At 34.5% G+C, this 26391-nt stretch overlaps 1 protein-coding gene and 1 pseudogene across 1 annotated transcript; one reads left to right on the top strand and one right to left on the bottom strand.

Moving 5' to 3' along the window:
- Window positions 1-1621: 1621 nt before the first annotated feature.
- Window positions 1622-19170, bottom strand: LOC109070083 (docking protein 1-like). Its single transcript, XM_042760847.1, has 5 exons — window positions 18870-19170; window positions 8404-8697; window positions 7826-7916; window positions 4546-4718; window positions 1622-3324 (listed from the first exon to the last, which is right to left on the bottom strand). Exons 1-5 carry the CDS (start codon window positions 18924-18926, stop codon window positions 2212-2214), a joined length of 1728 nt encoding a protein of 575 aa, XP_042616781.1. The 5' UTR covers window positions 18927-19170; the 3' UTR covers window positions 1622-2211.
- A 1252-nt stretch (window positions 19171-20422) lies between these two features.
- LOC109110321 lies at window positions 20423-23728 on the top strand (annotated as a pseudogene).
- Window positions 23729-26391: the final 2663 nt, after the last annotated feature.

The following is a 26391-nucleotide window of genomic DNA, read 5'->3' as shown; positions in this document are numbered from 1 at the left end:
ATACAGTATTACTTATATTTTAATTAACACTTCTTGTATATTATAAATGGTTTTAAAAAAATATTGCTGGTGTTTAATGTTTTACAGTTGCCCTTTTAAGGATAAAAACCTTAAAAACTGAATTTTAACAGGAGAATGAAATCAAGCAAGCCTAAAACATATTTGGTGTCAAAATAAGTTGGAAAAACTATCTTGAGAAATTTAATAATCCATTAAAAAGAACTATTATAATTTGAGTATATATATATATATATATAAATAAATGTTAACGATCTCAAATTTCCAAAATCAATATATTATTGTAGACCACATGGATTAACAGTATAATTTATAGAAAATTTTATGAAAATGTTCAATTAAATGTTTAATATTTGTTAAATATTTGTCAATGTGCAATCTATTTAACCTTTTTGTCAGATCCATTTAAGGTATGAAATAATATACATATTAGGTGATTAATGCAAAAATTGTTCACTGATGTGAACTTTTCAGTACAGTACATATTTTATTTTAACTTGTGAGATTCGTTTCATTGAATTTTGGTTGAAAGATGTAACATTTTCAAGTAACGAATGCATTTCCCCATCATTTGCTTCACACTTCAGAGAACATAGTTCAGTTCTGTTTTACGTTCGATTATCCAAGCATCAAGTGGCCAGTGGAACGAAAACATAAACGGAACTTTCAAGAAAACAGGAACTAGTACAACATGAGAAGTGCATCCAAACTGAACCAATGTGTACCTTTTTTAATCCACATGGTGCCAAAACTGAAACTGATAACTTGACCTCTTTAAGACACATACACTATTTAAACAGAAATAGAAAACATCTGTGCTTAGCATGATGCTTGTCTCAAATATTTATAAAGTATGTTTGTATTATATCCAACAACAAGTAGCTAAATAGACTGTCAAACTAAATTAAAAACAATACTGACTGCAAATGACTATAATAAGAAGAGAGGGGAAAAGAGGTGTTGTCTGTCCACTTCCTTTTTTAATACCAATGAGTAATCCGCTGTTAAAATTTAGCACTGCAACACAGTACGATGGTAAACTATGCACTTTTAAACAAGTCAGACCTTGGACCAAATAAATGCATTCTTTTTAGATGAAGGGCTCTGCTCGGTCAACACATTCACTGCTTTTCTGCTTAAGAGCACTAAATGTAGAATGTGATGAATAGATCAGATCTTGGCGGACTGATCAAAAAAAAAAAAATAATAATAATTAGCAGTGAAATAAAAGACTTGGGGAGACTGGAGAGAGGACAAAAGGAAATGAGTGAGAGGGCGAACGAGAAAGAAAACAGGACAGAGAACAGTCTGTACCTTCACACACAGCCAGGCAGACACATATTAACTCAGCCAACATTTAACTCTATTTGAAGTAAGGCCCCTATTTTACACAGATGGTTAATATTCACTTTGCATCAGGATTATCCCTCTGATGTCAGACACTGCTCAGGACAACAGAGGACTAGATGAATAAGGGACTGAGAGTGAAGGATCGGCATTCAGGGTGATTACATGCCCTCCTAACAAGCCAAGTCCAAATTTTTCCTCGATATGCATGTACATGTACATTTATGGAAATGGAAAAGCAAGAATAACTACAGAATTCTCTTGTACTATCATTTTTATTATCATTGTCATGTTAAACAACAGCACAGCTGCTGACTCGTTCACATACGTACATATATATATATAAAACACACACACACTTACTCACAGCAGTGGATTAGTATCCTTTTGCTACAATCTCCATACAAAACAATTCAAGGTTTTCTACGTGCAATAACAGACCTTTTTGTCTTTGCATTTCAACCATTAAATTGGATCTGGCAGATATCGTTCACACAACAACACTCAAATTCTCCAGGAAGCCGAGTGTTTTGACAAGTGCTTCATAATTTCTTCCGATACAAAAGTCACAGACTCAGATTTACAAAACAGGACTACTTTGCCCAAGAAGTGCAAAACTCTGGCATGTGTCAGTACAAGCCCTTTCTGAGGGCATTATCCACACAAAGGTTTTGTACAGTCTTAGCTCTCAATAATTTTGACAGTCAGTGACTACATGACTAAGGTTTCAATCCAAGCACTGACACTGAGCACTCCCTTGTTAACCATGAACACATTTCCTTCAATGAAACATCTAAGGATTAAGGAAAAGGAGACCAGACTGCCTAAATGTTTAAAAAGTTTAGGTCAAATGTCACCTAAGTTGTCATAGATGATGTCTGGAGACTGCATGATAGGATGCCATGCATTTGGAGGCGGCTGATGTCTAGATACTTTACTGTAAAGCTCCTCGGTGTTTCCTGCACCAGCACCTCTTCTACCACCTTCCATGCTGTTATGGCTGTTGCTACTGTTATTGTTGTTCAGGTTAGCACTGCCTTTAATTTGAGGCAGAGGAGGAGGGTCTTTCTTGGGCAGTGCTACTTTGCCCGGTTTGGGTGCTGTGACAGGTTTGGGGCCTTTTGGTCTGGGCATTGGCAGTGATTGTTGAGCCACCTCATAACATTGAGGCTCCTCCATTCCCCTGCTTCTCCAAGGATGCATTTCCAACCGTGCTTCATCATAAAGCGTGATGATAGGTAGTGCAGATCCAGCACGTCCCTCTGGCTCATCGTAGATGTGCTCTGTAGGACCTCCATCTGCAGGGTGCCTGCATTGCCCATCGAGTCCCAATGCCACTGTCCTCTGAACCAAGTCAAGACTGATCTGATCATAGATGTCTGAACAGAATGGCTCAGGCTTGATGCCCGGGTAGCGGCTACCCCCCTCATCGCCAGTCGGCCTGAGGCGTGGGTTAGGAGTGGGTAAGATTTTGATACTGTCTACCGGGTCTGAGTATAAACAGTCCCCTGGACTGGGCGGTGCACGGACCGAGTCAACAGGCTCTGAGTACAGACTCCCTTGGTCCTCTAACATATTTTTGGACCCACGTGGCATGGGAGATCGTGGCGGGGTCCCACCAACGGGAGGTGGCGGCTCTGGAAGGCTTCGACCTTTTAAATTTTTCCCATCGTTCTCTTTTCTACCAAAAACACCATCCGCGGACCCAGGTTTGCTACCACCAGAATCTCCATCTGGTTCACGACTGTTTGCTTCTGAGATGGCAGCACGGATCTGCTGGAGAGCTGGGCAGTCAGAGTCTAATGATGGACAGCTTTGGTGTCGTTCTTCAGCTTGGGCTTTCTGCTCCCGAATGGATTCCTCAACTATGCTGAATATCTCATTTCCCTGCTTTGTCTCGAAGGTGAAGTTCCCTGGCCCAGATTCACATCGTCGTCCGGCTTCAAATGAGAACATTACCTGCAGAGAATATCAGAAATGTGATGGTGTGTTTGCAACCTTTTATTTACTTTTATTTTTTTATTCTCTTATGCACATGGACATTTAACTGGGTATTTGAATGAACCTTCTTTAAATAAACGTCATCTTATCAATATTATTTTAGTATTACTTATATACTATTATAGACGGAACATTCAATTTAAGGATATAGATGATAGATTATATAGAATTATAATTTTGAATGAACTTTTATTTTTATGTTTTGAATTTTCATTTAAATTTTAGTTAAACTGTACTATTTTATTTTATTTTTTATTTTTTTTTTTACGTGTTTTTGTTTTATTTAACCCCCACCCCCCAATTTTATTTTATTTGTAATTTATTTTATATTTCAGTTTTGTTAGAACATTTTTAACTGTTTTGTTTAATGATAATAACTCTGATCTTACTGGGAAGAAAAATGGACCCAGTACACTGGGCTTATTAATATTTTCAGTCACACTTCAGTTTGGGGACCAATTCTCACTATTAACTAACTATTAACTACAACCTTTTGCCTCAATAAACTATAATAAACTAAATAAAGTAGTTAAGTTTAGGTATGTGGTATAGTATTAAGGGATATGAAATAAGGCATTAATATGTGCTTTATAAGTATTAATAAACAGCCAATATGCTAGTAATATGCATGCTAATAAGCAACTAGTTAATAGTGAGATCTGGTCCCTAAACTAAATCTTTTCAAACCATCATGACCTGCATTCAATAGTCATTCACCGCATTAGCTTTGCCTTCCACCCACTCATAAGGGAGAGATGAAGACCAGCTTCCTGTACCAAGGCAGTTTCTATAGTAATGACAGGAAGCAGACTTGGAAACAACTGTGGCTTAAGTTCCTTCTTTATATGTCATCTGTAGTACGAGGCCAGCTGTCTGCAACTATATTGGGTTAATGCAAACAGCCGTTGGATTAATAAAGACACACTATGAGCAGTCTACAGTCTAAGGTGTGGGTGTCTGAGAGCTACATATATACAAGGCTGAGGCTGAGTGCAGTTAGTGTTGAAGGTCATCTATCACATGTTACCATTCTACAGAACAGATTATTTATTCTGTTCTGTAGAATGGTAACAAATGCAATTGATCATTTTTAACAATTCACAATGATTTTATATTAGTTTGAAATCTTAGTATGCTTTAATTGTGGACATTTCAAAATCAGAAGTGACAAAAACTCACCCTGTCTCTTCCATAGCGACGGAGAAGCTTGTAGGGCCATACGAGTAAATCCTTTTTAGTCTTGGGGTCCTTCAGGATAAGGTTGTCCACATTAGCCCTAAGCCAGTAATTACCAGAGAGACCACAGCGCTCTGATGCTTCTGTCCTCTGGACACTCACCCAAAACTCATTAACTGCAAAACAAAACAGATTCAAGTGTGTTTATGAAATTCCTTGTTCTGAATTTGGTTCAAGTAGTTCAAGTACAGTAGTATCACAGGTCAGGTATAATTTTTATGTGCCTTAATGACAAACAGAAAAAACTGTGATAAAGAAAAGGCAATCTCCTTTTAAAATCAAGTTTTTAGAAATGTACTCCCTGCATTGGTTTTGAAAAAAAATTATCTGGTCAAGTCAAGAGAGATTTATTGTTACTTTGCTATACGTGGAAACATACAATGGAGCCAAATGTTGTGCCTCGCAGTACCACGGTACAGTATATGCAGTATTCAAACATAAATATATACACATATAAACCATAAAAGTACAAATACATGTATGAACATACACATAGCTAACCTGCTAAAAGAAGTAATCTAAATAAATATACATATTCTCCATATAAATACCTCACAAATACTTTGGACATATATTTTGCATTTCACATGTAACAACAGTTCAGAAAATGTGATGTGGTGTAGGGTAGGGTGAGAGCAGGCACAAAGTAACACTTTTTGACTTTCTCAGTTTGTGTAAACCCATGGGGTTCAGAATATATATATATATATATATATATATATATATATATATATATATATATATATATATATATATATATATATATATATTCACAGTTATTTCCCACTTGTCTAGTACAAATATGTCACTTTGTTTCATAAATACAATGTATACATGTTTCTTTATTTACCCCAAAAGAATGGGAGTGAAATGTGACAACATGCCCTGTAGGTGGGGTACATTGTAAAATTTTGTGGGTTTGTTTTATAAATACAATGTATACATGAAATGATCTGATGGAATGAAAAAATTAAAATAAAAGACAAACTAAAATGTTTTGTTAATAATAAAAAAAAATATATACATATATATATATATATATATATATATATATATATATATATATATATATATATATATATATATATATATATATATATATATATATATATATTATTTTTTTTTTTTTCAATTAAATTAATGCCATTTTTTAAGAATTAAAAATAATCTGATTTTGGAGTTTGACAATGAACACATTGCAACCATGTTTGGGATGGCCCACATAAACAAGCAAAAATGCCTTACATGTCTTGAAAAATTAATTTCTAAACATTAAACATTGACTGTCAGTCTTTATTCACCTGTTTCTCATTTTTCATTAAAATTCATTAAAGTAAATAGTGTAAATTACAACGCTAATGTCATAGAATTGGACATTGTAACGCAGTGTTACAACATGCCCCATCTGTGCAACTGGAATTGGTGTCTTCTGCTTGTTATCGAAGCATTAAAAAAACAATCTGAACTGATAAATAACAGATTGGAGATTAAAATAATAGCAGATTTGTCTCAATTTAAATTAATAATAAAAACTGAGATGAAACATTTACTTAAGCCAGAATTTTAATTTTATTATGGTAAAATAAATGTTCAGCGATATTGTCAAAAGATTTTTGAATTTTGGCGCACATTTTTTTCTATATAATGTTGATATGTTAACTAATAAATACTGTAAATTTTGTTATGCTACCATGTGTGGAAATATTCAAACCACGTGTTACAACTAACCACACGTTACTTTGTGCCCCGCGCTCACCTAGCCATTAAGTAAAAAGCAAATGCATTTTTTTCTTAGATCTTCTTCAATACATGTGAGCATTCACATCCTAATCATTATTATTATTATTATTATTATTTTAATACTCAAATTTATTTTTCTAGGTAAAAAAGTATTTTATTTAAAAATCATTATTGCACTTTTGGGGAATTGCATCACATTTTTACAGTCTGAAGTAATTTTATGTTTTATTCAAAAAGGACAAATCTGATATTTCTGACATCTCTATGATATAATTTTCATGTTTCTGACAACATATGCAAACAAGCTGCTGAGATTCATTCTATACAATTTATAACAAATGTATGTGGCTTATAAGTAAAACTGAAAGGTCTTTGAATCTCAGGAAGTTGGTCAACACTGGTCTTTTTCAAATCACATCACAATCCACAAAAAAAAAAAAAAAGTACACACAGGATGTTTTTCATTTGATGGGTCCTGCATGCTATTTCCCTGCTAAGTTCAGCAAAGATAAGCTTCTGCTTATCAGAGTCTACAGGCTGTCAGCGATTACCCTACTTTCCTCTGCAAATTGATAACATACAAAATGAGTTGCTCCACTCTAATCTTTATTCATTTTCTTGTCTATATCTGGATTGGCTATCAAACAAAATACCAACAGACAGGGCATCAACAACCATTACCTATGCGTTATGCTCCAATACCAACTGTCATATACTGTCAGACTAGAAAAGGTCTATACAAAGGAGATAATGCGCTCCAAGACTGTATCGTTGCAAGCCTAATCGTTGCGTTTAAATGTCAGATCACACACTCTTTGAGGAAGTCAGTGCTGCCCTTAATAAAAACAGAAGTGATCACAAACTATTTCCCTAGAAACACAGGAGGTAGTTTGTGCACTGAGTGAACTTAAGAGTGACTCCTTGACTGTTTACCCTGCATAGCACTGGATGAAGTGAGTGCCAGCCATGAAGGAGGGGGCAGGGGAAATGCCTGAGATTTTGCTCTACTTTCTGTCCTCCTCCATTTCATTTGCTAGGCCTTTGCGTCTTTCACTCAGTTGACTATTCAAATTAAATGAGTGTGACACAGCCAGCTACGTCTTTCTGGAAACAGCTATGTGTAACCACATTCAAGAGCTCTAATATTTCAGGCATTGTGACTAACATGAGCAGGGAATTTGCATGCAGTCCATTTGCATCTAACAGAACATTTCTGTCTATTCACTGAAAGCAGTTTTGCTGGTCTATGTGTGCATATAACTTCAGACTAGCGACCAAAAATAAACTGAATTGACAGTGGAGGTGATGTCAATTCCTACTCTTCGAGAAACTCACTGCACATTATGAAATGAGCCCTTGGAGCTGTTATAGCTCAAATGGAAAAAAATGAAAAATAAAAATACAGCTGGCTCAATTTAAACCAGTTGTTGGAAAAAAATTAAGCACGAGTAAAATTCATACTGTGCTACATGTCCCTTCTTACCTTCCTCTCTGGAGAAGTAAATGAGATTCTCAGCCATTTGAAGCTCTTTCTGTCCATTTGAGTCCAAACTACCAAGAGAACCACTTCCTCCCTAAAAGCAAAGAGACAGAGAGAGAAAGTGAGCCAGAAAGAGAGGGATGCAGAGTTAGTACAGGGGAAGCTGTTATTCCCTTTGGAAATTCTCTGGAATGGATTCCAATGTTTCAGAACACCTTAATATATGGTTAAAAGGTAATTATGCTTGTCAAATAGCTGAACAGAATTCATTCATTGTTAAAATGGTACAACAATGATCAATCATTGATCAAATAAAAGCCTTAATAAGGCTTAATAAAAGCCTGTTATTCTTATTCCTGTTTTTATTATATAATTTATTGTCTTGCAACATTATTCTCATTACATTATGACTAAAAAAATCTCATTGCTGGACAATTTTATTCTCACTATGCATTTTATTAAAATTAGCAAATACTATTTGTCACAGGTCTCTCATTCTTCTTGAAACTTAGGAGCAAAGTCACAAATGTTGACCACATTGAACCTTGAACCATTCAAAAGTCTTCATGATGTCATCTCACCTGAAAAGCAATCTCACACATCTTCTCCACCCACTCATTGGTAATATATTTCTCAGCTGCAAAGACGTGCGTCTTGTCATTGGTCTCCACACAGAAGGCAGCCATGTTTTCTTTGGGGCAGGTTTCAGTGACAGAAGGGAGTATGCTGATGCATTCTGACAGACGAATGATCTTCTTGTCCATTTTCTTAGTGCTAGGTTTATCACTGCCACTGCCTGAGCAATCATAAAACTCAAGCCGTGCAATGCCATTTTGACTGGCTGGGTAGAGTACGAACCAGTTCTTCTTCCATTTCTAAAAAGGAGAGAGGGATAAGAGGAAGTTTTTACTCTTTGATGAAGAACTGGCAGCGTCTTGGGGAAATTCAACTATTATTCACTCATGGGTCTAAAAACTTCTGAAAATACATGAAAAAAAAACATTTCTGTTAGTTTGAATCTAAACAGAAACATACAGACTATAGGCTATGTCAACTCATGTTGGCTCAAGTCACTGAAAATTCAACCCATCTATTTTCTAAATGCTTTTTTTTTTTATTATTATTAAAATTACATAATTAGCCAATGGTTAGCTATTAGCTAATTAGTTGATTAGCTATTCTTAAAATTGATTTCAGGACCACATTCAGATCTGCCTCCTTCCAATCAGCAAAAGAGAATATATGAGAAAACTTGTTACATTGTGACTTTAAAAATGAACAACTTCCAGGTAGCTGCAAATTATTGTTAATGTCAGCGCCCCTTAATCAAGGCCATAAAATCTTTTTTATGTCACTTTCTTTATTTAGCATCTGAATCATAATGGTGAGGTCAACAAGAGCAACTTGACAATGAATTTCAAGCCCCTTCTCCAGATGGACAATGAAAAGCAAATTCTGCAGCAAACAAAAGACATCTATGTCTATATGGGTGTGTGGAAGAGAGAAGGAGTGTGGGTCAGTTCCTCACATTCTTTGTAACATAAGAAAAAATAATGACCTTCAAAAAAGGCCACGTTTCAGGCTGATTCACTATTGTGATGCAGATGCGTTGTTATACTCACTAATGCCGTGTACACACTACCAAAGCCAGGCCACTACATGAAAATAAAAGAAACAGAAAAACGTGATTTTGAAAGGGGTCATGAATTATTATTATTATTTTAATAATATATTTGTGTGGTCCATGTGTAATATCGGTAGGATTTTTACATCAAAAGCAGTCATAATTTACTTGCTATGATTGGGAAACATCTTTGGATTTGAGGCAAAACTATTGAAATGCAATTATGATTACAGTTGCAACGACTAACTAATTGTGAAAAGTGTGGATTAAAGTATTAATATTGAAGATTGTAGCCAGTGTTGAACACATGAATGTAATGGCCTGAGTTTTGTTTAGCACAATGCTCTCACCATAACCAAAGTATAAGCACAGTGTTTTGTAAATATGAGATTCATCATGCACTGTAGACAGATTCAACGATAACAGGAGTTTTGGCAAAAGAGCAGAACTTGCACTGGACTCAAATGATTGACAGCTCAAGTGTTCATAAAAGGGGCATTCTTTGTTCACTTTCTGTATATAATTGGAATCACAATATGAAATGTTTTTCATTCTACTAAAAGGAACAATGTGAAGTTGATCTGTCGACCTCTATTCCTTACTTATCACTTATCACAGATCAGGGTTTAGATTTAACACGGTTACTCACATGTTATATAGTCTTGATTGCAAAGCTTGTCCAATTGTGACATAAAAAATGTATGCCCTACTAACATGATCAGGCACTTTGTTAAAATAAATAGCACTTCCCAAATATTAGAATCATTTTAAAGGTATACAGGGATAATGTTCTTCCACAACTAAGAACTGAACATTTGGACAACTTATCATCTATATCTGTTTTTATTCCAAGTATTCTATTGTTGTTGACAGTTTGGTTTCAATAAAAATCTATTTTTGGATTAACAAGGAAGTTTTCTAGCACAATTCAAATGATCAGGGAAGAGATTTCTCAATTCTCAGTTAGAAGGGTTAGTTCACCCAAAAACAAGACAGTCATAAGAGTTCACCAATCAAGTGAAGGGTTAATGTTTTACCAATTACCAATTACAAGCAGAAGCCATAAGATAACAAAATACAAAAAACTCATAAACATCTAGATTTTAGGCAGAATCCAACATCTGACCACTGCACAATGTCAATGTGGTATAGAAGATGCATGAGATTACCCAGCATGCTCTGTTTCCTCCACACACTGTAGGTGTTTGTGTATAGCTACATTCCTTTTAAAAACTGCCCCTTTTGTCTGACTGGTGCATTCAATGAGAACTGTACCAAAAAGACTAGACCAACATGGATAAATTACAAACCTTGGTTTAACTAAACACAACATCATGTAAATCATACACATCACATTACAGATCCCTTAAATCGATGCCACAATTAAATGAATCAGTAATAAAATAGGGCTGCATTATTTAATTACAGAGCAGCTTGTATAGCCATATAAGGCAACACTTGAGGAATATACAGTTTTTTTTTATTGGTTTTGGTGGTTACTTATGTTTTTTGTTTTGTAATGTTTGATTTTTGGGTATTTGTAGATTATTTTTTCACACATTTCTATTGTATATTGAAAAACAATGATAAGCATACCATAAGTTTTAAAGGCTTTTATTGGCAAAAAATATAATGAGCCAATATTTAGTGTTGACCCTTGTTCTTCATAATCTCTGCAATTCGCTCTGACATGCTGGATATAGCTTCTTGGCCAAATCCTGACTGATGGCAAACCATTCTTGCCTTATTAGTTCTCGGAGTAGTCCACTGCCAAAACTTTTGGCCATGACTGTACTGTGCAGGATGGAAATTATGCAAATGATCAGAATGAAAGAAAGTGCCTGATAACTTCCTCAAATCTGCATCCAAAAGTAATCTGAGGAAATGTGCTTCTGCTGTGCTTTTTAACAGGCTTAATAAACATGTAAAAGAACATAATATACAGTTTATATGAAAATATTCTAGCAGTAAAATACCTGAAAATACTAAAAAATAAAAAAATAACAAAATTCTTGTTGGTAATAATCTACTTCTTCCAAAGCATACCAAATGTAAAACAGTAAAAGTTAAGAACACAACAGTCCCACTGCACAGGACACACAGTGGCTTTTATTAATATGGACCTTTAGTATAACAATGGATCTTATTAATATGTAGCCAATGTCACAATAAGATGTGTGTGATTCAGTAACTTCACAGTTCAAACTTTAATATATATATTTTTTTCATAAATAAAACATTAACTTGATCCCCAACACTGGCACCAAAGTAAATTATACTGACACATGCACTTCCGTTCATGAAACTGGAGATGAACATGGAAATTTCAAAACATTTAGATTAGATTAATCTTTCGCATTATCAAACTTCCATTGTATTTATTACGCTGATATTAGGGTACCATTCAATAGTATGAATTACATCTTGATTCACAAAGTGTACACAAAGTGTAAGAATTTGCCTTACCACTTACCAATAAAAATAACATAACGGAGTTAAAAAGAGGAAACAAGATAGTGTTTGGTGGCTTGACACATGCAGGTTAAAACAAACAAACAACCAAAAAAAAAAAAACACTTTGCACTTTGAGTATATCTTAAAAAGAATATAAGTTGAAATACTGTGCTGAACTTGAAATAAGTTCATGTTTCAACAACTTAACACAGCAACAGGTACACTCTTTAGGAGAGCCACTAACACTACAAGTTACAATTCAAATATGTCTTAAATTCTTCAGTTCTAAATGTTCACTCATGCTTTTAACATGACAAATCCTTGAGCTTTTAGTTTGGCAGAATATTGGTGAAATGCTGTAAACTTCTGTCCACAAAAATTTTGCCAAATATCGGATTGCAAATGTAAATAAAGCAGACCTGGTGCACATTGCGTTCCCGAATGCATGTATTACTAACACGTAAAAAACATTGCTTGCAGAGAATGAGTTCGTGAGAAGCAACATTTACTGTGAACCAAGTCACTGTGAAAACACTATTATAAGCTGCATCCGTGTAGATGAACACAGTGTAGCTCTTCACTATAAAGCACGCAGCGCAACTAAATTGCAGGATTTAATAATCACAATTTGATAAGATATATCACTAATTCAGTTTTATTTCGTGAAATCATCACCGTATGTAATCAGTGAGGTGCGTTCTGACCAACTCATGTCTGTCCATCAATCACAAGAGCAGTACTGCTGTTGGATAAAGACGTCGAATTAGACAGTCAAATTTGAGACGTTGAAGAAACTGCACCTCCAAAAACTTTGCACAGACTTCCTTCCAAGCATATCATTGTTTGAGTGTTGATAATAAAATCAGTTAATACCTGTGTACATGCAGCATCTAATGTAATATGACAGTAATGACAGCACTTTTAAAACTAAATGCTGAAAATTAAGAACTTAAGCAAGCAAAAACAATTGCCATGCTGAAACAGACTGTTGCAATCACTGTGGTTGTGCTGTTTCAGTTTCTTTTGACTTGGGCTTAAACATATATGTCTCTATCACAGCGCTTGCCATGTTGAGTATCAAAATGCACAATGCTGTAGAGGAAGGTGTGGATATGATGAATGATCGTTTTTTAAAAAATACTTAACCTTTTTGGTGCAAAAAATGTGGCAAACTTTATAAACTTACCTCGAGAAAAATCTGAAACTGCATTTATGACTGCTTATATTTAAAGCAATGAATTAAACAAACAAAAATAAAATAAAATAAAATCAAGTTCCAAGCTCAATCATCAAAAAAAATGTTATATTAAATTTAATATTGCATATTAAAGTATTGTTTACAGCGGTAACCATGGAAATGCTACGTCACTGCTGTTTCACCTGCTGTCAAAGACTGAACATGCATTCACATTCAGCCTGTCTGCTTTATTTTGTTAATGTTGCATTTAACTGTAATTAACTTTTCATTAACTCACCCTCGTTTGGGAAACCATGCATCATAGAATAGAGCAGCATCCAAAACACATTTCACAAAGAATAAAGCCCAGAATAGCCTATAGATTGCACTGTTTATGAAGGATCAAAACTGTGTAAACTAGTTCCATTAGTGTATTCATTAGTGTTTTACATTTCAGTATGTCTTTGGTTATTTATTTAACAGAGTACTCAGTTACTAAAGCTCCTTGAATTGTAGTAAAAGTAAGAGCAAAGGCCAAAGTGGGCCAGGCCAAAGCTGATATCACTCCTCTTCTCTATACACAAACAAGTCTAAGGACTGTAAACCATTTGGCAAGGACAGGGTTTGTCACGATATGTCTCACGTAATGACACCAAGCAGTAGAGGCCATGTTTCAAACATGCAGTGACACTGTTCATCTCCTTAGCTATATGTGAATATGTTCAAAAGGGTTAATACTCAATTCAATGTAGCCCTATTTCAAACTTTTAATTTTGAAAAGGGTTTAGTTCTGGTCTTTACTTTGAGTTATGAAATGGTTTTGAAATGGTTTTGGTTTTACACCTTGATCGCAGTTCTTAAGGTGTATGGTATGAAACCATGAAGTGTTAGAATGTTACGGTAAGTTGTTTAGCAACAAGCAACCAATTAAAAACTGCTGCAGAGCATGTTAAATATTCATGCTTTTTGTACAGTAGCACAAATGATTAAGTTTAGGCTCTCTATCTGAAAGAAAACAGTTTGAAAATGTCAAACAGAAAATTTGTTACACAAAGTGACACTATTATGTTAAAGTGCCACTATTATGCCATTTCAAATATTGCCTTTCATGCAGTGTGTAATGTAAGTATATATGTGACTGTAAACGATCTGTAAAGTTGTAAAGTTGAAAGTGCACGATTAATAAAGTTCTGTCAGGACCACTATTGTCAAAATGATTGACACTTTGCATACAGTTTGGATTGGTGGCATGGTTCTGTTCTGTAAAATAGCCCCCTAGGGTAAACAAAACAGAACCCAGTGCAGATATCATTAGTGTTTTTAATGACATTTTAGTAGGGCTGAGTGATATGGAAAAAAACAAATCTCAATTTTTTTCAGAAAGTTTGACCGATTCTCAGGAAAATTCTACTTCAATATGATTCAAGTGACTTTTCTTTATTAACCCTATAGTTAAAGACATTTCTATTTCAAGTGCAGCACACATGAAGTTGTCAACATGATGTAAATGTTAAACAAATCACTTGTTAAATATCTTTGCAAAAAAAGATGCATGAACTACAACTACATCTTGTCCAAACTTGTCTTATGTTATGTGTTCAGAAATAATACATGGAAAATGTTTCTAAAAAAATCTAAAAGACTGAAGGTATAACACCAGTAGGCTATTATTAACTAGCCTATAAATGTTCTGTAAAAACAGTGAACAGTCTGTCACCATGATGCAAACATGAAATTTCAGACATACAGTAGTAGTTCTTTACAGGTTTTTATTGGATTGAGCTGCTTTTACATTGTTTTTTTCTATGCAAACATGGACGCGTTTGTTGGCCTCGCATCTCTTGCAGTGTCTTATGTATGAAATGACATTCTAAAAACGTGGCGCACAAGTTAAAAGAAGTTCACTCCCATCTTTTTTCCTTTTCCACTGCCCGCGTTGCATCTTGCAATGCAATACCCATTTCAACAACTAGCTGTCATTATTACATACCTCTTAGGCGACAAGCATGTTGTCAATACCTAAAGCTTAAGAAACAAGCATGTTGCCCTTACCCAGATGTGTTGGCATTTGAATAAGCAACCTTTAGTAGAGAAATGTACATACTGTGCGTCAAGTAACAAGCATAACCAATACACTAGATAGCATTAAGCAACAAGCATGTTGCTGGCTTAATGACAGCATGTTGCAATAATAGTCAGAGAAGCTTAAAGAAACAGCATTTCCAATAAACAGATGAGCCTTAAGCAGCAAGCACGTTTCAAGACCATCAGATAGCCTTAATCAACAGCTTTGAATTCAAGCATCTTGCTGTTGCAAGTTTAACCGGTTACCAACATCGCAATAACAACCGATAAGCCTAAAGAAACAAACATGCCTAGCAACAAACATGTTACTGAACAACTATAACCCCCAAATGACAATCAATATTTGCCAATACCCTGATAACTGTAAAGCAATGAGAAAAAAAAAGAAGAAAATTTAGCTTAGCTTTGTAAGACATTCAGAGATAAACAGAGGGTGAAATAGCCAGCTGTAACATGGATGCTTGATCCCTTTCTTGTTATCTTACTCCATTACGCAGAGAAGATCTCATCTAAACTTTTTCTTGAAGCAGTCATAATATACATGTAACATAATAATAGTTATTCTTAATCATAATATGTTTAGTTTCTATTAATATTGAAGCCGATATGCTTAATACGTAGCTTTGCTTGACATTTTGTATCGGGGGGTCCCTGCTCCATGTCTCTATCGACTATGGGGTCCTTGCCCTGAAAAACGTTGAAGACCCCTGCTGTATGTTGAGAAAACACTGTCCTACGCTGTCAAAGTAAATTAATTTTATTTTCACTTCTGAAAGATGAGGCTGCAAAGAATCAGTGGTTTCAATTCACAGCAGTACAACGTCAGTCTTTTTTTGTGTTCCCGTCATTTTACTGTCGACTGCTTCTCTAATCTTGGGGAGTTCAACATGGGATTCACAAAACGCTTGCTCTTGAAAGATGGCTCAGTACCCAGTTTATTTGGACCAGCTGGCTCCACCGAATCTGTAAGTATGATAAAAATATATATATATATATATATATATATATATATATATATATATATATATATATATATATATATATATATATAGAGAGAGAGAGAGAGAGAGAGAGAGAGAGAGAGAGATTTTTTTTATTTATTTTTTTCTATCGAGCATTCAAAATATGGATCTATGGCAATGGCTGTATTGCTTCTAACACGCGCTGTATGCGGTAGACCAATCATAACAGGCTGAGGCATCTGACCAATCAGAGTAGGCTCACGGAATGGAGAGGTTTAGAGAGACTGAATCTTAATACTGCTTTAAACGAATCGTTGGAAAATGAGGTGATATTAAATGTTTTTTGACATTGCATGTAAACCTATTGTAGGAGACTCCCAAAACAATATTAGGAACCTTAAAAAATGGCATAATAGAGGCTCCCTTAGGAGACTTATCTATGTTAAGAAGACAGATCTATTTTTGTGACATTTCCATATATGGACAAGCAGTTATAAAACAGGTTACCTGCTTGTTGCATGCAGTATTTGGCAATGTTATTGACCTCAAAAATGTGAAAATAAAAACATTTATGCAGGGTTACAAATGTAGTGTGAGAAATGACTCCTCTAGATTAAACAGAGAGAGAGAGATAGAGAAAATGTTTAATCATGTTTTACTTTGCACAGAGTTGTCAAACACGGTCCATGCACTTTCATGTGCAACATTTTCATGTTGTTTTTTCCTGTCCATCCTTGTGTTTCCAACTCCTCAACTGTTTTGACAGTGTGAATCACAAGCCTACAGCTGTAAAAGTGACGTCCACGTTCTGACCTCCTGCAAAACTATCCAAACTCATTTGACTTTCATTACCAAACAAAATCACTACATCAACAATGAAGGGCATGAGGTTTCATGTTCCCCTAAAGTGCAACCTTGTTTTCATGATGCCAGGGACTGACACCCACATGCTTGTGCACAATAAAACATCTCTAAATCACTTTGTTGCATTTGTTATGTTGGTTGTACTTTCATCTGATTCTGCTGCATGTATAGATAGCACAGTTTTTTCTGTTAGACCTTTAGTATAACAATTCTCACAGCAATGATTCTGGGTGATTCAGCCATCACACTATGAGTCTATCATCAGCTTCTCAGCCTCTAAAGAGTCACCATGCACACAAGATTATTTTTAGTCATGTGTTATTGTTGACAAGATATCTTTTACTTGGCTATTAAACTAAGCTAAAACCTTCAGACAAGCTTTAAAGTGCTCCTGAGTAAAAACCTATGTGAATGAATGGCAGCATTAAAGTCCACCATGCTGAATTTGAATTTCTGCTGTTGCCTGAGGGTAAAGACATGTAGCTGTCCTCATAATTTGCTTACTTCCACATAACAAAGAAGCTTCAGACAGAGGAAGTGAATAATAAATTAATGACAAGCCATTGGTCCAGCAAGACATGTGACTCATATCAATGTCTAAAGAATGATAAAAATACATGCCTTACATATTCAATCAGAAAGAAAACAAACAGAACCTTTTGTGGTCATGCGTCTGTGATGTAGCATTTTCCACTGCACGTGGACAGTCAAGAGAGTGGAAATTATTTAGAGACACAGCTGGTCGTGTGTATGTATAACCAGATCTTGGTTAGTGGTTAGATATCATTCACAAGAAAGAAAAGTTTGTTTGTCCAACTTTAAATTTTATGTAGTTAGTGTTTATGTAATTAGTGGCTCAAAAGCACAGAATATGCATGCTAATAGCTGAAATCTGAAGATGAGTTGTAGCACAGAATCTGATGTATTTATTCATGTGACCATCTCATGTTGCAGAAGAGGAAGAGAGTCACTCCTTCTTACTATTTATGAAACTATTTAAATTGTCTTTATTGTTAATTTTGTATAAAATTATTTATTATTATTAAATGATTTTTGATAGATTTTGTAGGTCTTCTGCTACTCTCTATATGATTGGATAAATATGAATTTGTAAATGTGCTCTTTTTCTCGGGGCCTATGAAGTTACTTAAAAATACATTTTAAAAAATCTGTTTACTCTTTGCTATGATGTTTCCAATTCTATTTAAAAAAAAAAATAAAATAAACAACCATGCAATTAAGTTTCCAAATATTGGTGATATTTAAAGGGAAAAAAATCAAGTAAAAATTGAGTGTCGCATAAAATCATGCAGGAAATTGTTTTGTTGTTATGTTACAAGAAAAGCTTAAAACGCATAGGACATCTTTCCACCCTCATTACTGTGTGTCAATGTCTTTAAGTTGTTTTTATTATTATTATTACATTACATATATATATATATATATATATATATATATATATATATATATATATATATATATATATATATATATATATCATTAAAAACTAAAAATCATCTTGATAGTAATGATTCGAACATATTAAAAGATTCAAAATATCCGTTAAATTTGTTAAAACAATACTTTTAACCTGAAAATAGGTTTGACATTTGCATTGCAACTTTGCACAATGACATGTACTGAAGGTGCAAGAAAAGTATTGTATTTTATTATTTGTTACTTAATGGTTAATGGTTTTTTGAGTCACTGAATTAAATTAGCATTAAAAAAATGTACTGAATGTTTTTCAAACGTGAATACAAAGTTTACATATCTAATACCTTGGCACATGTTTCAACTAGTGTTTTATAAGATTCTCCTGTTTATCACACATCGTCATCTGTCATTGCATCTTCAATCAAACATGCGACAAGCTCTTACCTTTCCAAACTTCTGATGCTGAACGTACAGTTGTCCCTCCTTGACGTGAGTGTCCATTTTTTTAAATATTCTCTCGCTGCACAGCAAGATAAGCGATAAATATATATTTCTCACTCTCACTCTTTTTCCGATTTCCTACCGCGCGAACTTCCGCTTGGCAAGCTTTTGCTTCAGGGGCGTTTCGACGGGAATTCATTAAAATTATTCTAGAAGTTAAAAAGATGTTTGGAGGGAAAAAACGCAATTTTAAGAAGGAACGTTTTCATGCTGCTCGATCTGGATTTTGAGACGCTGCTCTCGCTCTTTTTCTCTCTCTCTCTCTCGCCCCCCCTCTCTCTCTCTCTCTCTCTCTCTCTCTCGCTCTCTCTCTCTCTCTTCTCGTGATAGAGGAAGCGCGCGCCCACAAGGCTTTCCTCCCACTACTCTCAAACACAGGCAAAGCACGACATGAAACTTTTTCACTTGCAATTGTAACAGTTTTTCAAAATGTGCGCTGTCATCCCTGTTATAATGTTGTCACTGAGAAATCTTCAAGACAGGTGCAGTTACTGTATTTACATTCATTCATTAATTTTGTAATTACATCCGTTATTTAATTCTCAACCATTAGCATTCATTTTGCACTGCAAATATTATGGTTCTCTTACTGGCAAATGCAGGGTGTCCTGCTGACTCCTATGCTTGGTCCTTTTATTTTTAGAATGCACTAAGCCTATGGTCCATATCCTTCATCGGGCTGCTGCTCATGGTTTGCTCACAAATGTTTGACATACTGGTTTGTTTTTTCTTTAATCCTCGATCTTGCACTGTACACGTCTTGCAAACGTAAACGTGGTTTTCTGTTGTAAATTAAACGCTGATGCAAATTGTGGTGTTAATGTCACTGTGATAAAATTGGGATGCTTATGGATAATGGGTTGAAGCAGTAATAATAGGCTGAAAACTACAAACCAAGTAGGTCACGTTTTGCCCATCATTTTCCAGCAAAAGTATTTTATGTTGAATAGCTGTCATAAAGTTATTAAACCAGAAATTAGAATAATTCAGCAAAATAAAATAAAATAAATAAAACATTTATATGTTTAAACATATTAATATGAAATAACTTTCCTAAAACAGCATGTGGGTCAGCAAAGATTGAATCACAAATGCAGTGGGAGGCAGGGAAGTAACACAATCACTGCTCACAATGACACATAATGTCAGCTTGACATTCACATTAGACTTTCCTCATAAACTGTCATTTGTAGTTTTTTATTGTTATTATTTATTTTGATGATCTACTTAAAATAATTAAGTAACTGTATGTATTTTGTTATTGTCTTGTCTATTAGCATTTTTGAAGGATGAATTTATAAGTTTACAATAAAAATGATGTATTATATATATATATATATATATATATATATATATATATATATATATATATATATATATATATATATATATATATATATATATATAGGAGAAAAGGAAAAAATATTTTTTGAATAGTAAATGGTCATGTGATGCTTGGGACAGCGAGATTCTTTCAGTCATGCTGCCATCTGTTGGTCATAGTGTATAATGTATGTTTTTTTCTTTCATTTTTCATTATATTTTATTGTTTGTTTCTAATTATTTGTTTTACTACAAACAAACGATTATTGAAATAATATGGAAAAATCAAAAACGCGAAAAATCGATTCATATTATCTTGTCTTCTCTTAAATATAGACAGATTATAAAAATGGGTGCGATTCAAAATTGTATGTGGATTTAGATAAAAAGATGGCTTTCTGTAGTCCGCATGTTATTCGCTGAAGTTAAGCAGCTGACTGAGTGGTCATGTGACTAAAGAGGAAGCGCAGTGTACGGAGGAGTGGAGGGGTGAGTTTATGACAAAAACATTATTATTAAAAGCAAATATGATCCATTTTAATGACATTTTAATATAAAAACGCGTATTAAAAAGCTTCGCTTGAAAGCGCGTGCCTCATGCCAACTGTTTGAGGGAAAGTGTAGTAGCTTCAGAGAAAAATGAATGAGAAACTATTCTTGACTTTGACAGCCGTGGGACACTCTAAAGCAGTGCTGGTTTCTGCTGAGGAACACTCGCTGAGACAGATGGGCCATGTAACAATCACTGGGTAAGATCGGAGAATGTCCTTTAATATTGACTGAAGTCAGCTACTGTAGTCTGTACTTGAGTGTGTTTATATATGACTTTTTTTTTCTATTCATTTATATTTGGTTGGTGTTGATAATTGTATTAATGGGATCAATGACATGGTCCAGAGGGCTAAAATCAAGGCAGGGCTGGACCCAGACACACCAGTTTTTCATTGGTGAGGTGATGCATCATCAGTCAGTCATCATCTGCACATTCACCTTCATCAGGTCGCTTTAAAGTTGTATACATTGTGTGTTGACAGGATATGTCTTTGAGTGGTGGAGAGCAGAAAGCTTTTATCCAGAAAATGATTGATGACACGAGGGAGGGATACCCCAAGCTGAGGCAAAGTTATTTTATTACCACTGGTGCTATGGCAACTGCCATTGACTATGGTTTGTGCAGTGTTTTTGCAACTACCAGTAGTTATGGATCTCAGGACAGAACTGTCATCGTAAACCTTTCTGTCTGTCTTTTTGTCATAGGAGGTGTAGTGGTGATATCAGGCACTGGTTCGAACTGTAAGCTGGTGAATCCAGATGGCAAACAGGTTGGCTGTGGGGGCTGGGGTCATATGATGGGAGACGAGGGCTCAGGTAACCTTATGGATAGAGAAACCGATTGACATAGCACTGTGATCACACACACACAGGCTTATCTTAGAAAGATGTTATCTTCTCTTACAAATTAATTCCTTGCAAAGGCTCTAACCATACAAAGGCTCGCTGTACGGAAAACTCATTGGACAGTTGACCATAAAAATTTGGGAACTCTGCTATCTGTACATTTAGACTATGTGGACTGCAGCGTAAACAAACCCAGAGACACAAATTCATCCTGTGTAATAGCTAAGCTTCGCCTACTTGCACAACATTCACAACCACTGAACTAAAATAAGGGTTGGCAAGCTTGGTATGACTTAATCGCTTGACAGATTTGTAAAAAGTAATACATAAAACTCTGTTTTTAATGTTAATGCTTTTATGTGATCACTAATAAGGCAAAAACTGTAATTTGTGAAATATTATTCAAATTTAGAGTAACTTTTTTTTATTTATTTTTTTTATGTAATTTATTCCTGTTATGGCGAAAGCTGAATTTTCAGCAGCCATTACTCCAGTCTTCTGTGTCATGTGATCCTTCAGAAATCATTCTAATATCCTGATTTGGTGCTAAAGAAACTTTTCTTATTATTATAAATGTTCAAAACAGTTGTGCTCCTTTATATTTTTGTATAAACAGTGATTTTTTTTTTTTTTTTTTTTTTTACAGAATTCTTTGATTCATAGAAAGTTCAAATATATATATATATATATATATATTAATACTATTTTTTTATTTACTTGATATAGAAGTCTTTGTAACATTATACATTTCTTTACTGTCACTTTGAATCGAATTAATGTGTCCTTGCTAAATAAAAGTATTTTCTTTCTTTTTTTTTTCTTTCAAACTACAAATTACAATTCTGACCCCAGACTTTCAGTGTTAATTCTCGTGACTTTAGGAAGCATTTTCACTCCATCTGACGTCAAACTACCAGGTGTAAATAGCAGTATGTATTGGCTGTTTCTGATCTGATCACCCTAGATGGATGTTATTACTAGATGTGAATGGGGCCTAAGCTTTTTCTTTCTCCCTGTCCTTATCTTCCTGTAGCATATTGGATTTCTCACTTGGCTATTAAAATGGTTTTTGATGCCAGAGATAACCTCGTCACATCCCCTCATGATATCACCTATGTTAAGAAGGCAATGGAAGAATATTTCCAGGTTAGGACTCGCTGATCATTTGATTTAATATTGTGCTTAATTTGATACTTGAATAAAAGTGATGGCATATCCTTGTCGTTTTGTTCATCCCCAGGTGTCGGATTTGATGGGAATGCTTCCTCATTTGTAAAGAAACTTTCAGAAGTCACATTTTGCAGGGTTCTGTAGGAAACAAGCTGAAGGTAAGCTGCTGATGTGTGGTCTGAGGTTGTACGCACGTTATGCCACACATTATGAATCTTTGTGATTGTGTGTGCGTCAGGTGGCAATGCTGGTGATGCTTTGTGCCAACACATTTTCACAGAAACTGGAAAAGCCCTTGCACGGCATAATCGTAGCTGTCCTTCCCAAAGAACATCAGGTAAAAATAAAAAATAAAAAAACACTCACAGAAACCTCACTTCTTAGTTTCTTAATCTTATTTAATCATTTTCATCTCTTGTTCAATCAGGATCTGTTTTCTGATGAGCTTGGCTTGCCAGTTCTGTGTAGCACAGCTGGGAACTGATGAAATCTGGTGCGTAACGACTTTATAGAGCTTTTCAGCTTCTCTGCAGTCTCATAATTAATTTCACTTTCAAAGTAGTGATGTAGAAATTATGTAGTGATACAGAAAAGTAAGGGCTGGTAATTTCTTTTTTATGGCCTTTAACCAGTATGACTTCCAGTATTACACTGTAAATTCATATTGTTTTGCCAGCATTAAAAACAAAATGTCTACAGGAAAGCGCCAGTCTTTCTTTCTAAGTAAACTTTTAAAAAAGAAACTTATTAAACTTATTTGGAAAAAAAAAAGAAATCAATATCAGATAACTTAATTTAAAAAATAATAATAATGATCTCTTTTTTTTCAAGGTAATATCAGCCGATATGTTCCACCGTATATTGTGCATTCCTATGTCAAATAAAATCTGTTTGCTAAGAAATGCCACCTACACAGGGCTTGCTTGTTTTCTGTAAATAGCACAACTATATTGTATTTGCTTCTAAATTGCTGCACTGTAAAAAAAAAAAAAAAAAATCAGACCTTTCCACCTCAAATTTCTCTATTGACTGATCACATCTAAATTTTTCAATTGGCCTAACTGAATTTGTGCGGATTAGTGATCACATCTAAATGTTTCAATTAGTCAAATTAAATTAGTGTGAATATAATTTTATAAATTAAATTAGGCCAATTGAAAAATGTAGATGTAACCAGTCACTTGAAAATTTTGAATTGGGGGGGTTTTTATTTTTTACAGTGTGTTTGACACCCAGCCCACTTGTGTATTACTTAGGACCGAAAATGACAGAATTGTTAAGACCACATTAACATTAGGGCTTTTTGATTATGGCAAAAATCATAATTCTTTCTAAATTTTTTATTTATGTAAATATTGAGATCACAACATTATGCATTTTTTTTTTTTTTACAGAAAATTTACATATAATTAAGCTGAAAAGCAAAATGTTAAATGTAATCATATAAATTATATAAATAAAACATAAATAATATAAAAAATAATAAATAAAAATACTGTAAATCAGATACATCAAGATAAATAATACCAATTATGTTGTTGCAGTGCACTTTCAAAACCTACTGAAAAACTACTAAATTAGGAAACAGCCAAAAAGATGAGATGTAAATGTGATGCTCTGACCCTCTGAACTTCAGACCACTGGTGGAAGCAAATGACTTGCAGCATCAGTCGCTGCTAACCCCGAACATCCCTTCTTCTTCTCTGCCTTATCACCACATCCTGTGTGTGAAAAGAAGTAAAAGACCCACCTCTACTTGTCCTCATTACAGGATGCACTGACAGCTAGATTGTGCTGATTGTTATGAGACTTATTAAGAGAAGAATTTTAAGCAGGTTGGTCCATCTAAAGAATGTCGATAACCAGATCAAAAGATCCATGATTCATATATTAGTTACCATTTAGATTTTCTCATTCATGGTATGGCCATGAAAATGAACAAGTGCATTTCAGTATTTTTTATTTTTTACTTTATATCTTTACATTTATTTGTTTTTGTTATTATAGTACTTTAAACTAAAGAACCTGGTCTCATAAAAATAGGTACCTCTGTGTACTTTTTGTGCAACACTGTTTTACGAAACTTACTGCATTTTTCACCGCAGTTTCAAAGAGAAATGTCCACTGAGTGGTGCTAAAACACGGGTTCAGTACGTGAAAATTACGTTGATAAAGGTACATATTGCTGTGTTTTAATTATGTTGTTTCTGGTACGTATTGCGGCGGTTCAGAATTCAAATATCCGGGGACTGTGACTAAAGGTTAATGCTCTATCGTGCTGGAAATATGCCCTACACCAAACCCAACCATAAACCTACCTGATTTGAACTGCTTTGTCGAACCGTGGTTACACGGGATTCGGACCGTAGCTTAGCAAATAGCTTTGATAAAAAAAGATTAAATGATTTTTCACACCACAATATTTCAACTTTCACTTTGTATGCATGTACCTGCATATTAAACAATATAAACCAGTTGAGGCATTGGTTATATTAGATGGCTGGCAGAATATGCTGTAAACAAGTTGGTGCGTCTTGTGTCTTTGACCTCAGGATAATGATCATGTGAGCTGATGAGTTTAATCAGGTGTGTTTGATTTGGGAGACATCTAAAATGTTGAGTATTGGGGGTGCTCCAGGACCAGGATTGGGAACCACAGCCTTTCAGTAAGGTCTCATTTGTTAACATTAGTTAATTCTCTAACTAAAATAAACTACCAATGAACAATATAATGTCTCTGTATGACAGTGTCAGTGTATTATTTTTTTTTGACAGTATAAATATCGGTTTGTTGTTCCATGAAATGTTCTCTATATAAGAATCTTAATGTGTTCTTTCTCATATGTCACTATGTTCAGATTTGACAGGGAACAGCAAAAGTGCTACTTTTTGCCCCTTTTCAGAAAATAAAAGCATTTCAAAATAAAGGTCCTGTTTTCTGTGATCTTTCCCATTCACTCTGAATGGCCAGTCTTTTCTGGCCCGGGAACACCACAAGTGTGACTTTGTGCCATTTTGTACAAAATAAGTCTTTCAAAACAAACTCCCTGATTAAACATTAAAGCACCCTAGTGTCATAAACAGTGCAAATTTTCATCAGTTTTTATTTAATATTGTGAAAATTATTTAGAAAAATATATATATATTTTTTTTTACTCAAAAAATGAGGTGCCTACTCTCAGATAAACGAGACCTATGATTAATCAGATGCAAATATAAATACAAAACCAGTCCTAAATGAAAGAAAAGAAGTTGACCAAAACATTGAATCCAATATTCGGTGATAATATAGCATAATGAGTGATTTAGAAGCGATTTTTTTAGGCCTGGTCATTTTTGACCGGGAACACTACAAGTGTTATAGGGTTTTAAACACAACCCAAGGGTTAAAAATTATGTAATAGATTCATTTATGACAAGAGTGCACCTCAAAAATTTACATCATAACAGGAGTTCTGACCTTTTTCTCTGTCACACTTTAGAAATCACCTGAAATTATATATCAGTTGAAAACTTAAAATCTCAAATTTCATCCTTTGAAACCCATTTTAAAATCAGACATTGCATTACCATG

The sequence above is a fragment of the Cyprinus carpio genome, chromosome A7, assembly GCF_018340385.1.
Source record: "Cyprinus carpio isolate SPL01 chromosome A7, ASM1834038v1, whole genome shotgun sequence".
Lineage (NCBI taxonomy): Eukaryota > Metazoa > Chordata > Actinopteri > Cypriniformes > Cyprinidae > Cyprinus > Cyprinus carpio.
Note: the sequence above shows the minus strand (reverse complement) of the source record. Positions and strands in the feature narration are given on the sequence as shown.

Excerpts from the sequence above, each read along its gene's own strand:
- LOC109070083 (XM_042760847.1), bottom strand. The coding sequence starts at position 18,926 with ATGGACACTCACGTCAAGGAGGGACAACTGTACGTTCAGCATCAGAAG. Across the intron at positions 8,698-18,869 it reads AGCATCAGAAGTTTGGAAAG|AAATGGAAGAAGAACTGGTT; the intron begins GTAAGAGCTTGT and ends TCTCCTTTTTAG. Across the intron at positions 7,917-8,403 it reads TGTGTGAGATTGCTTTTCAG|GGAGGAAGTGGTTCTCTTGG; the intron begins GTGAGATGACAT and ends CTTTGCTTTTAG.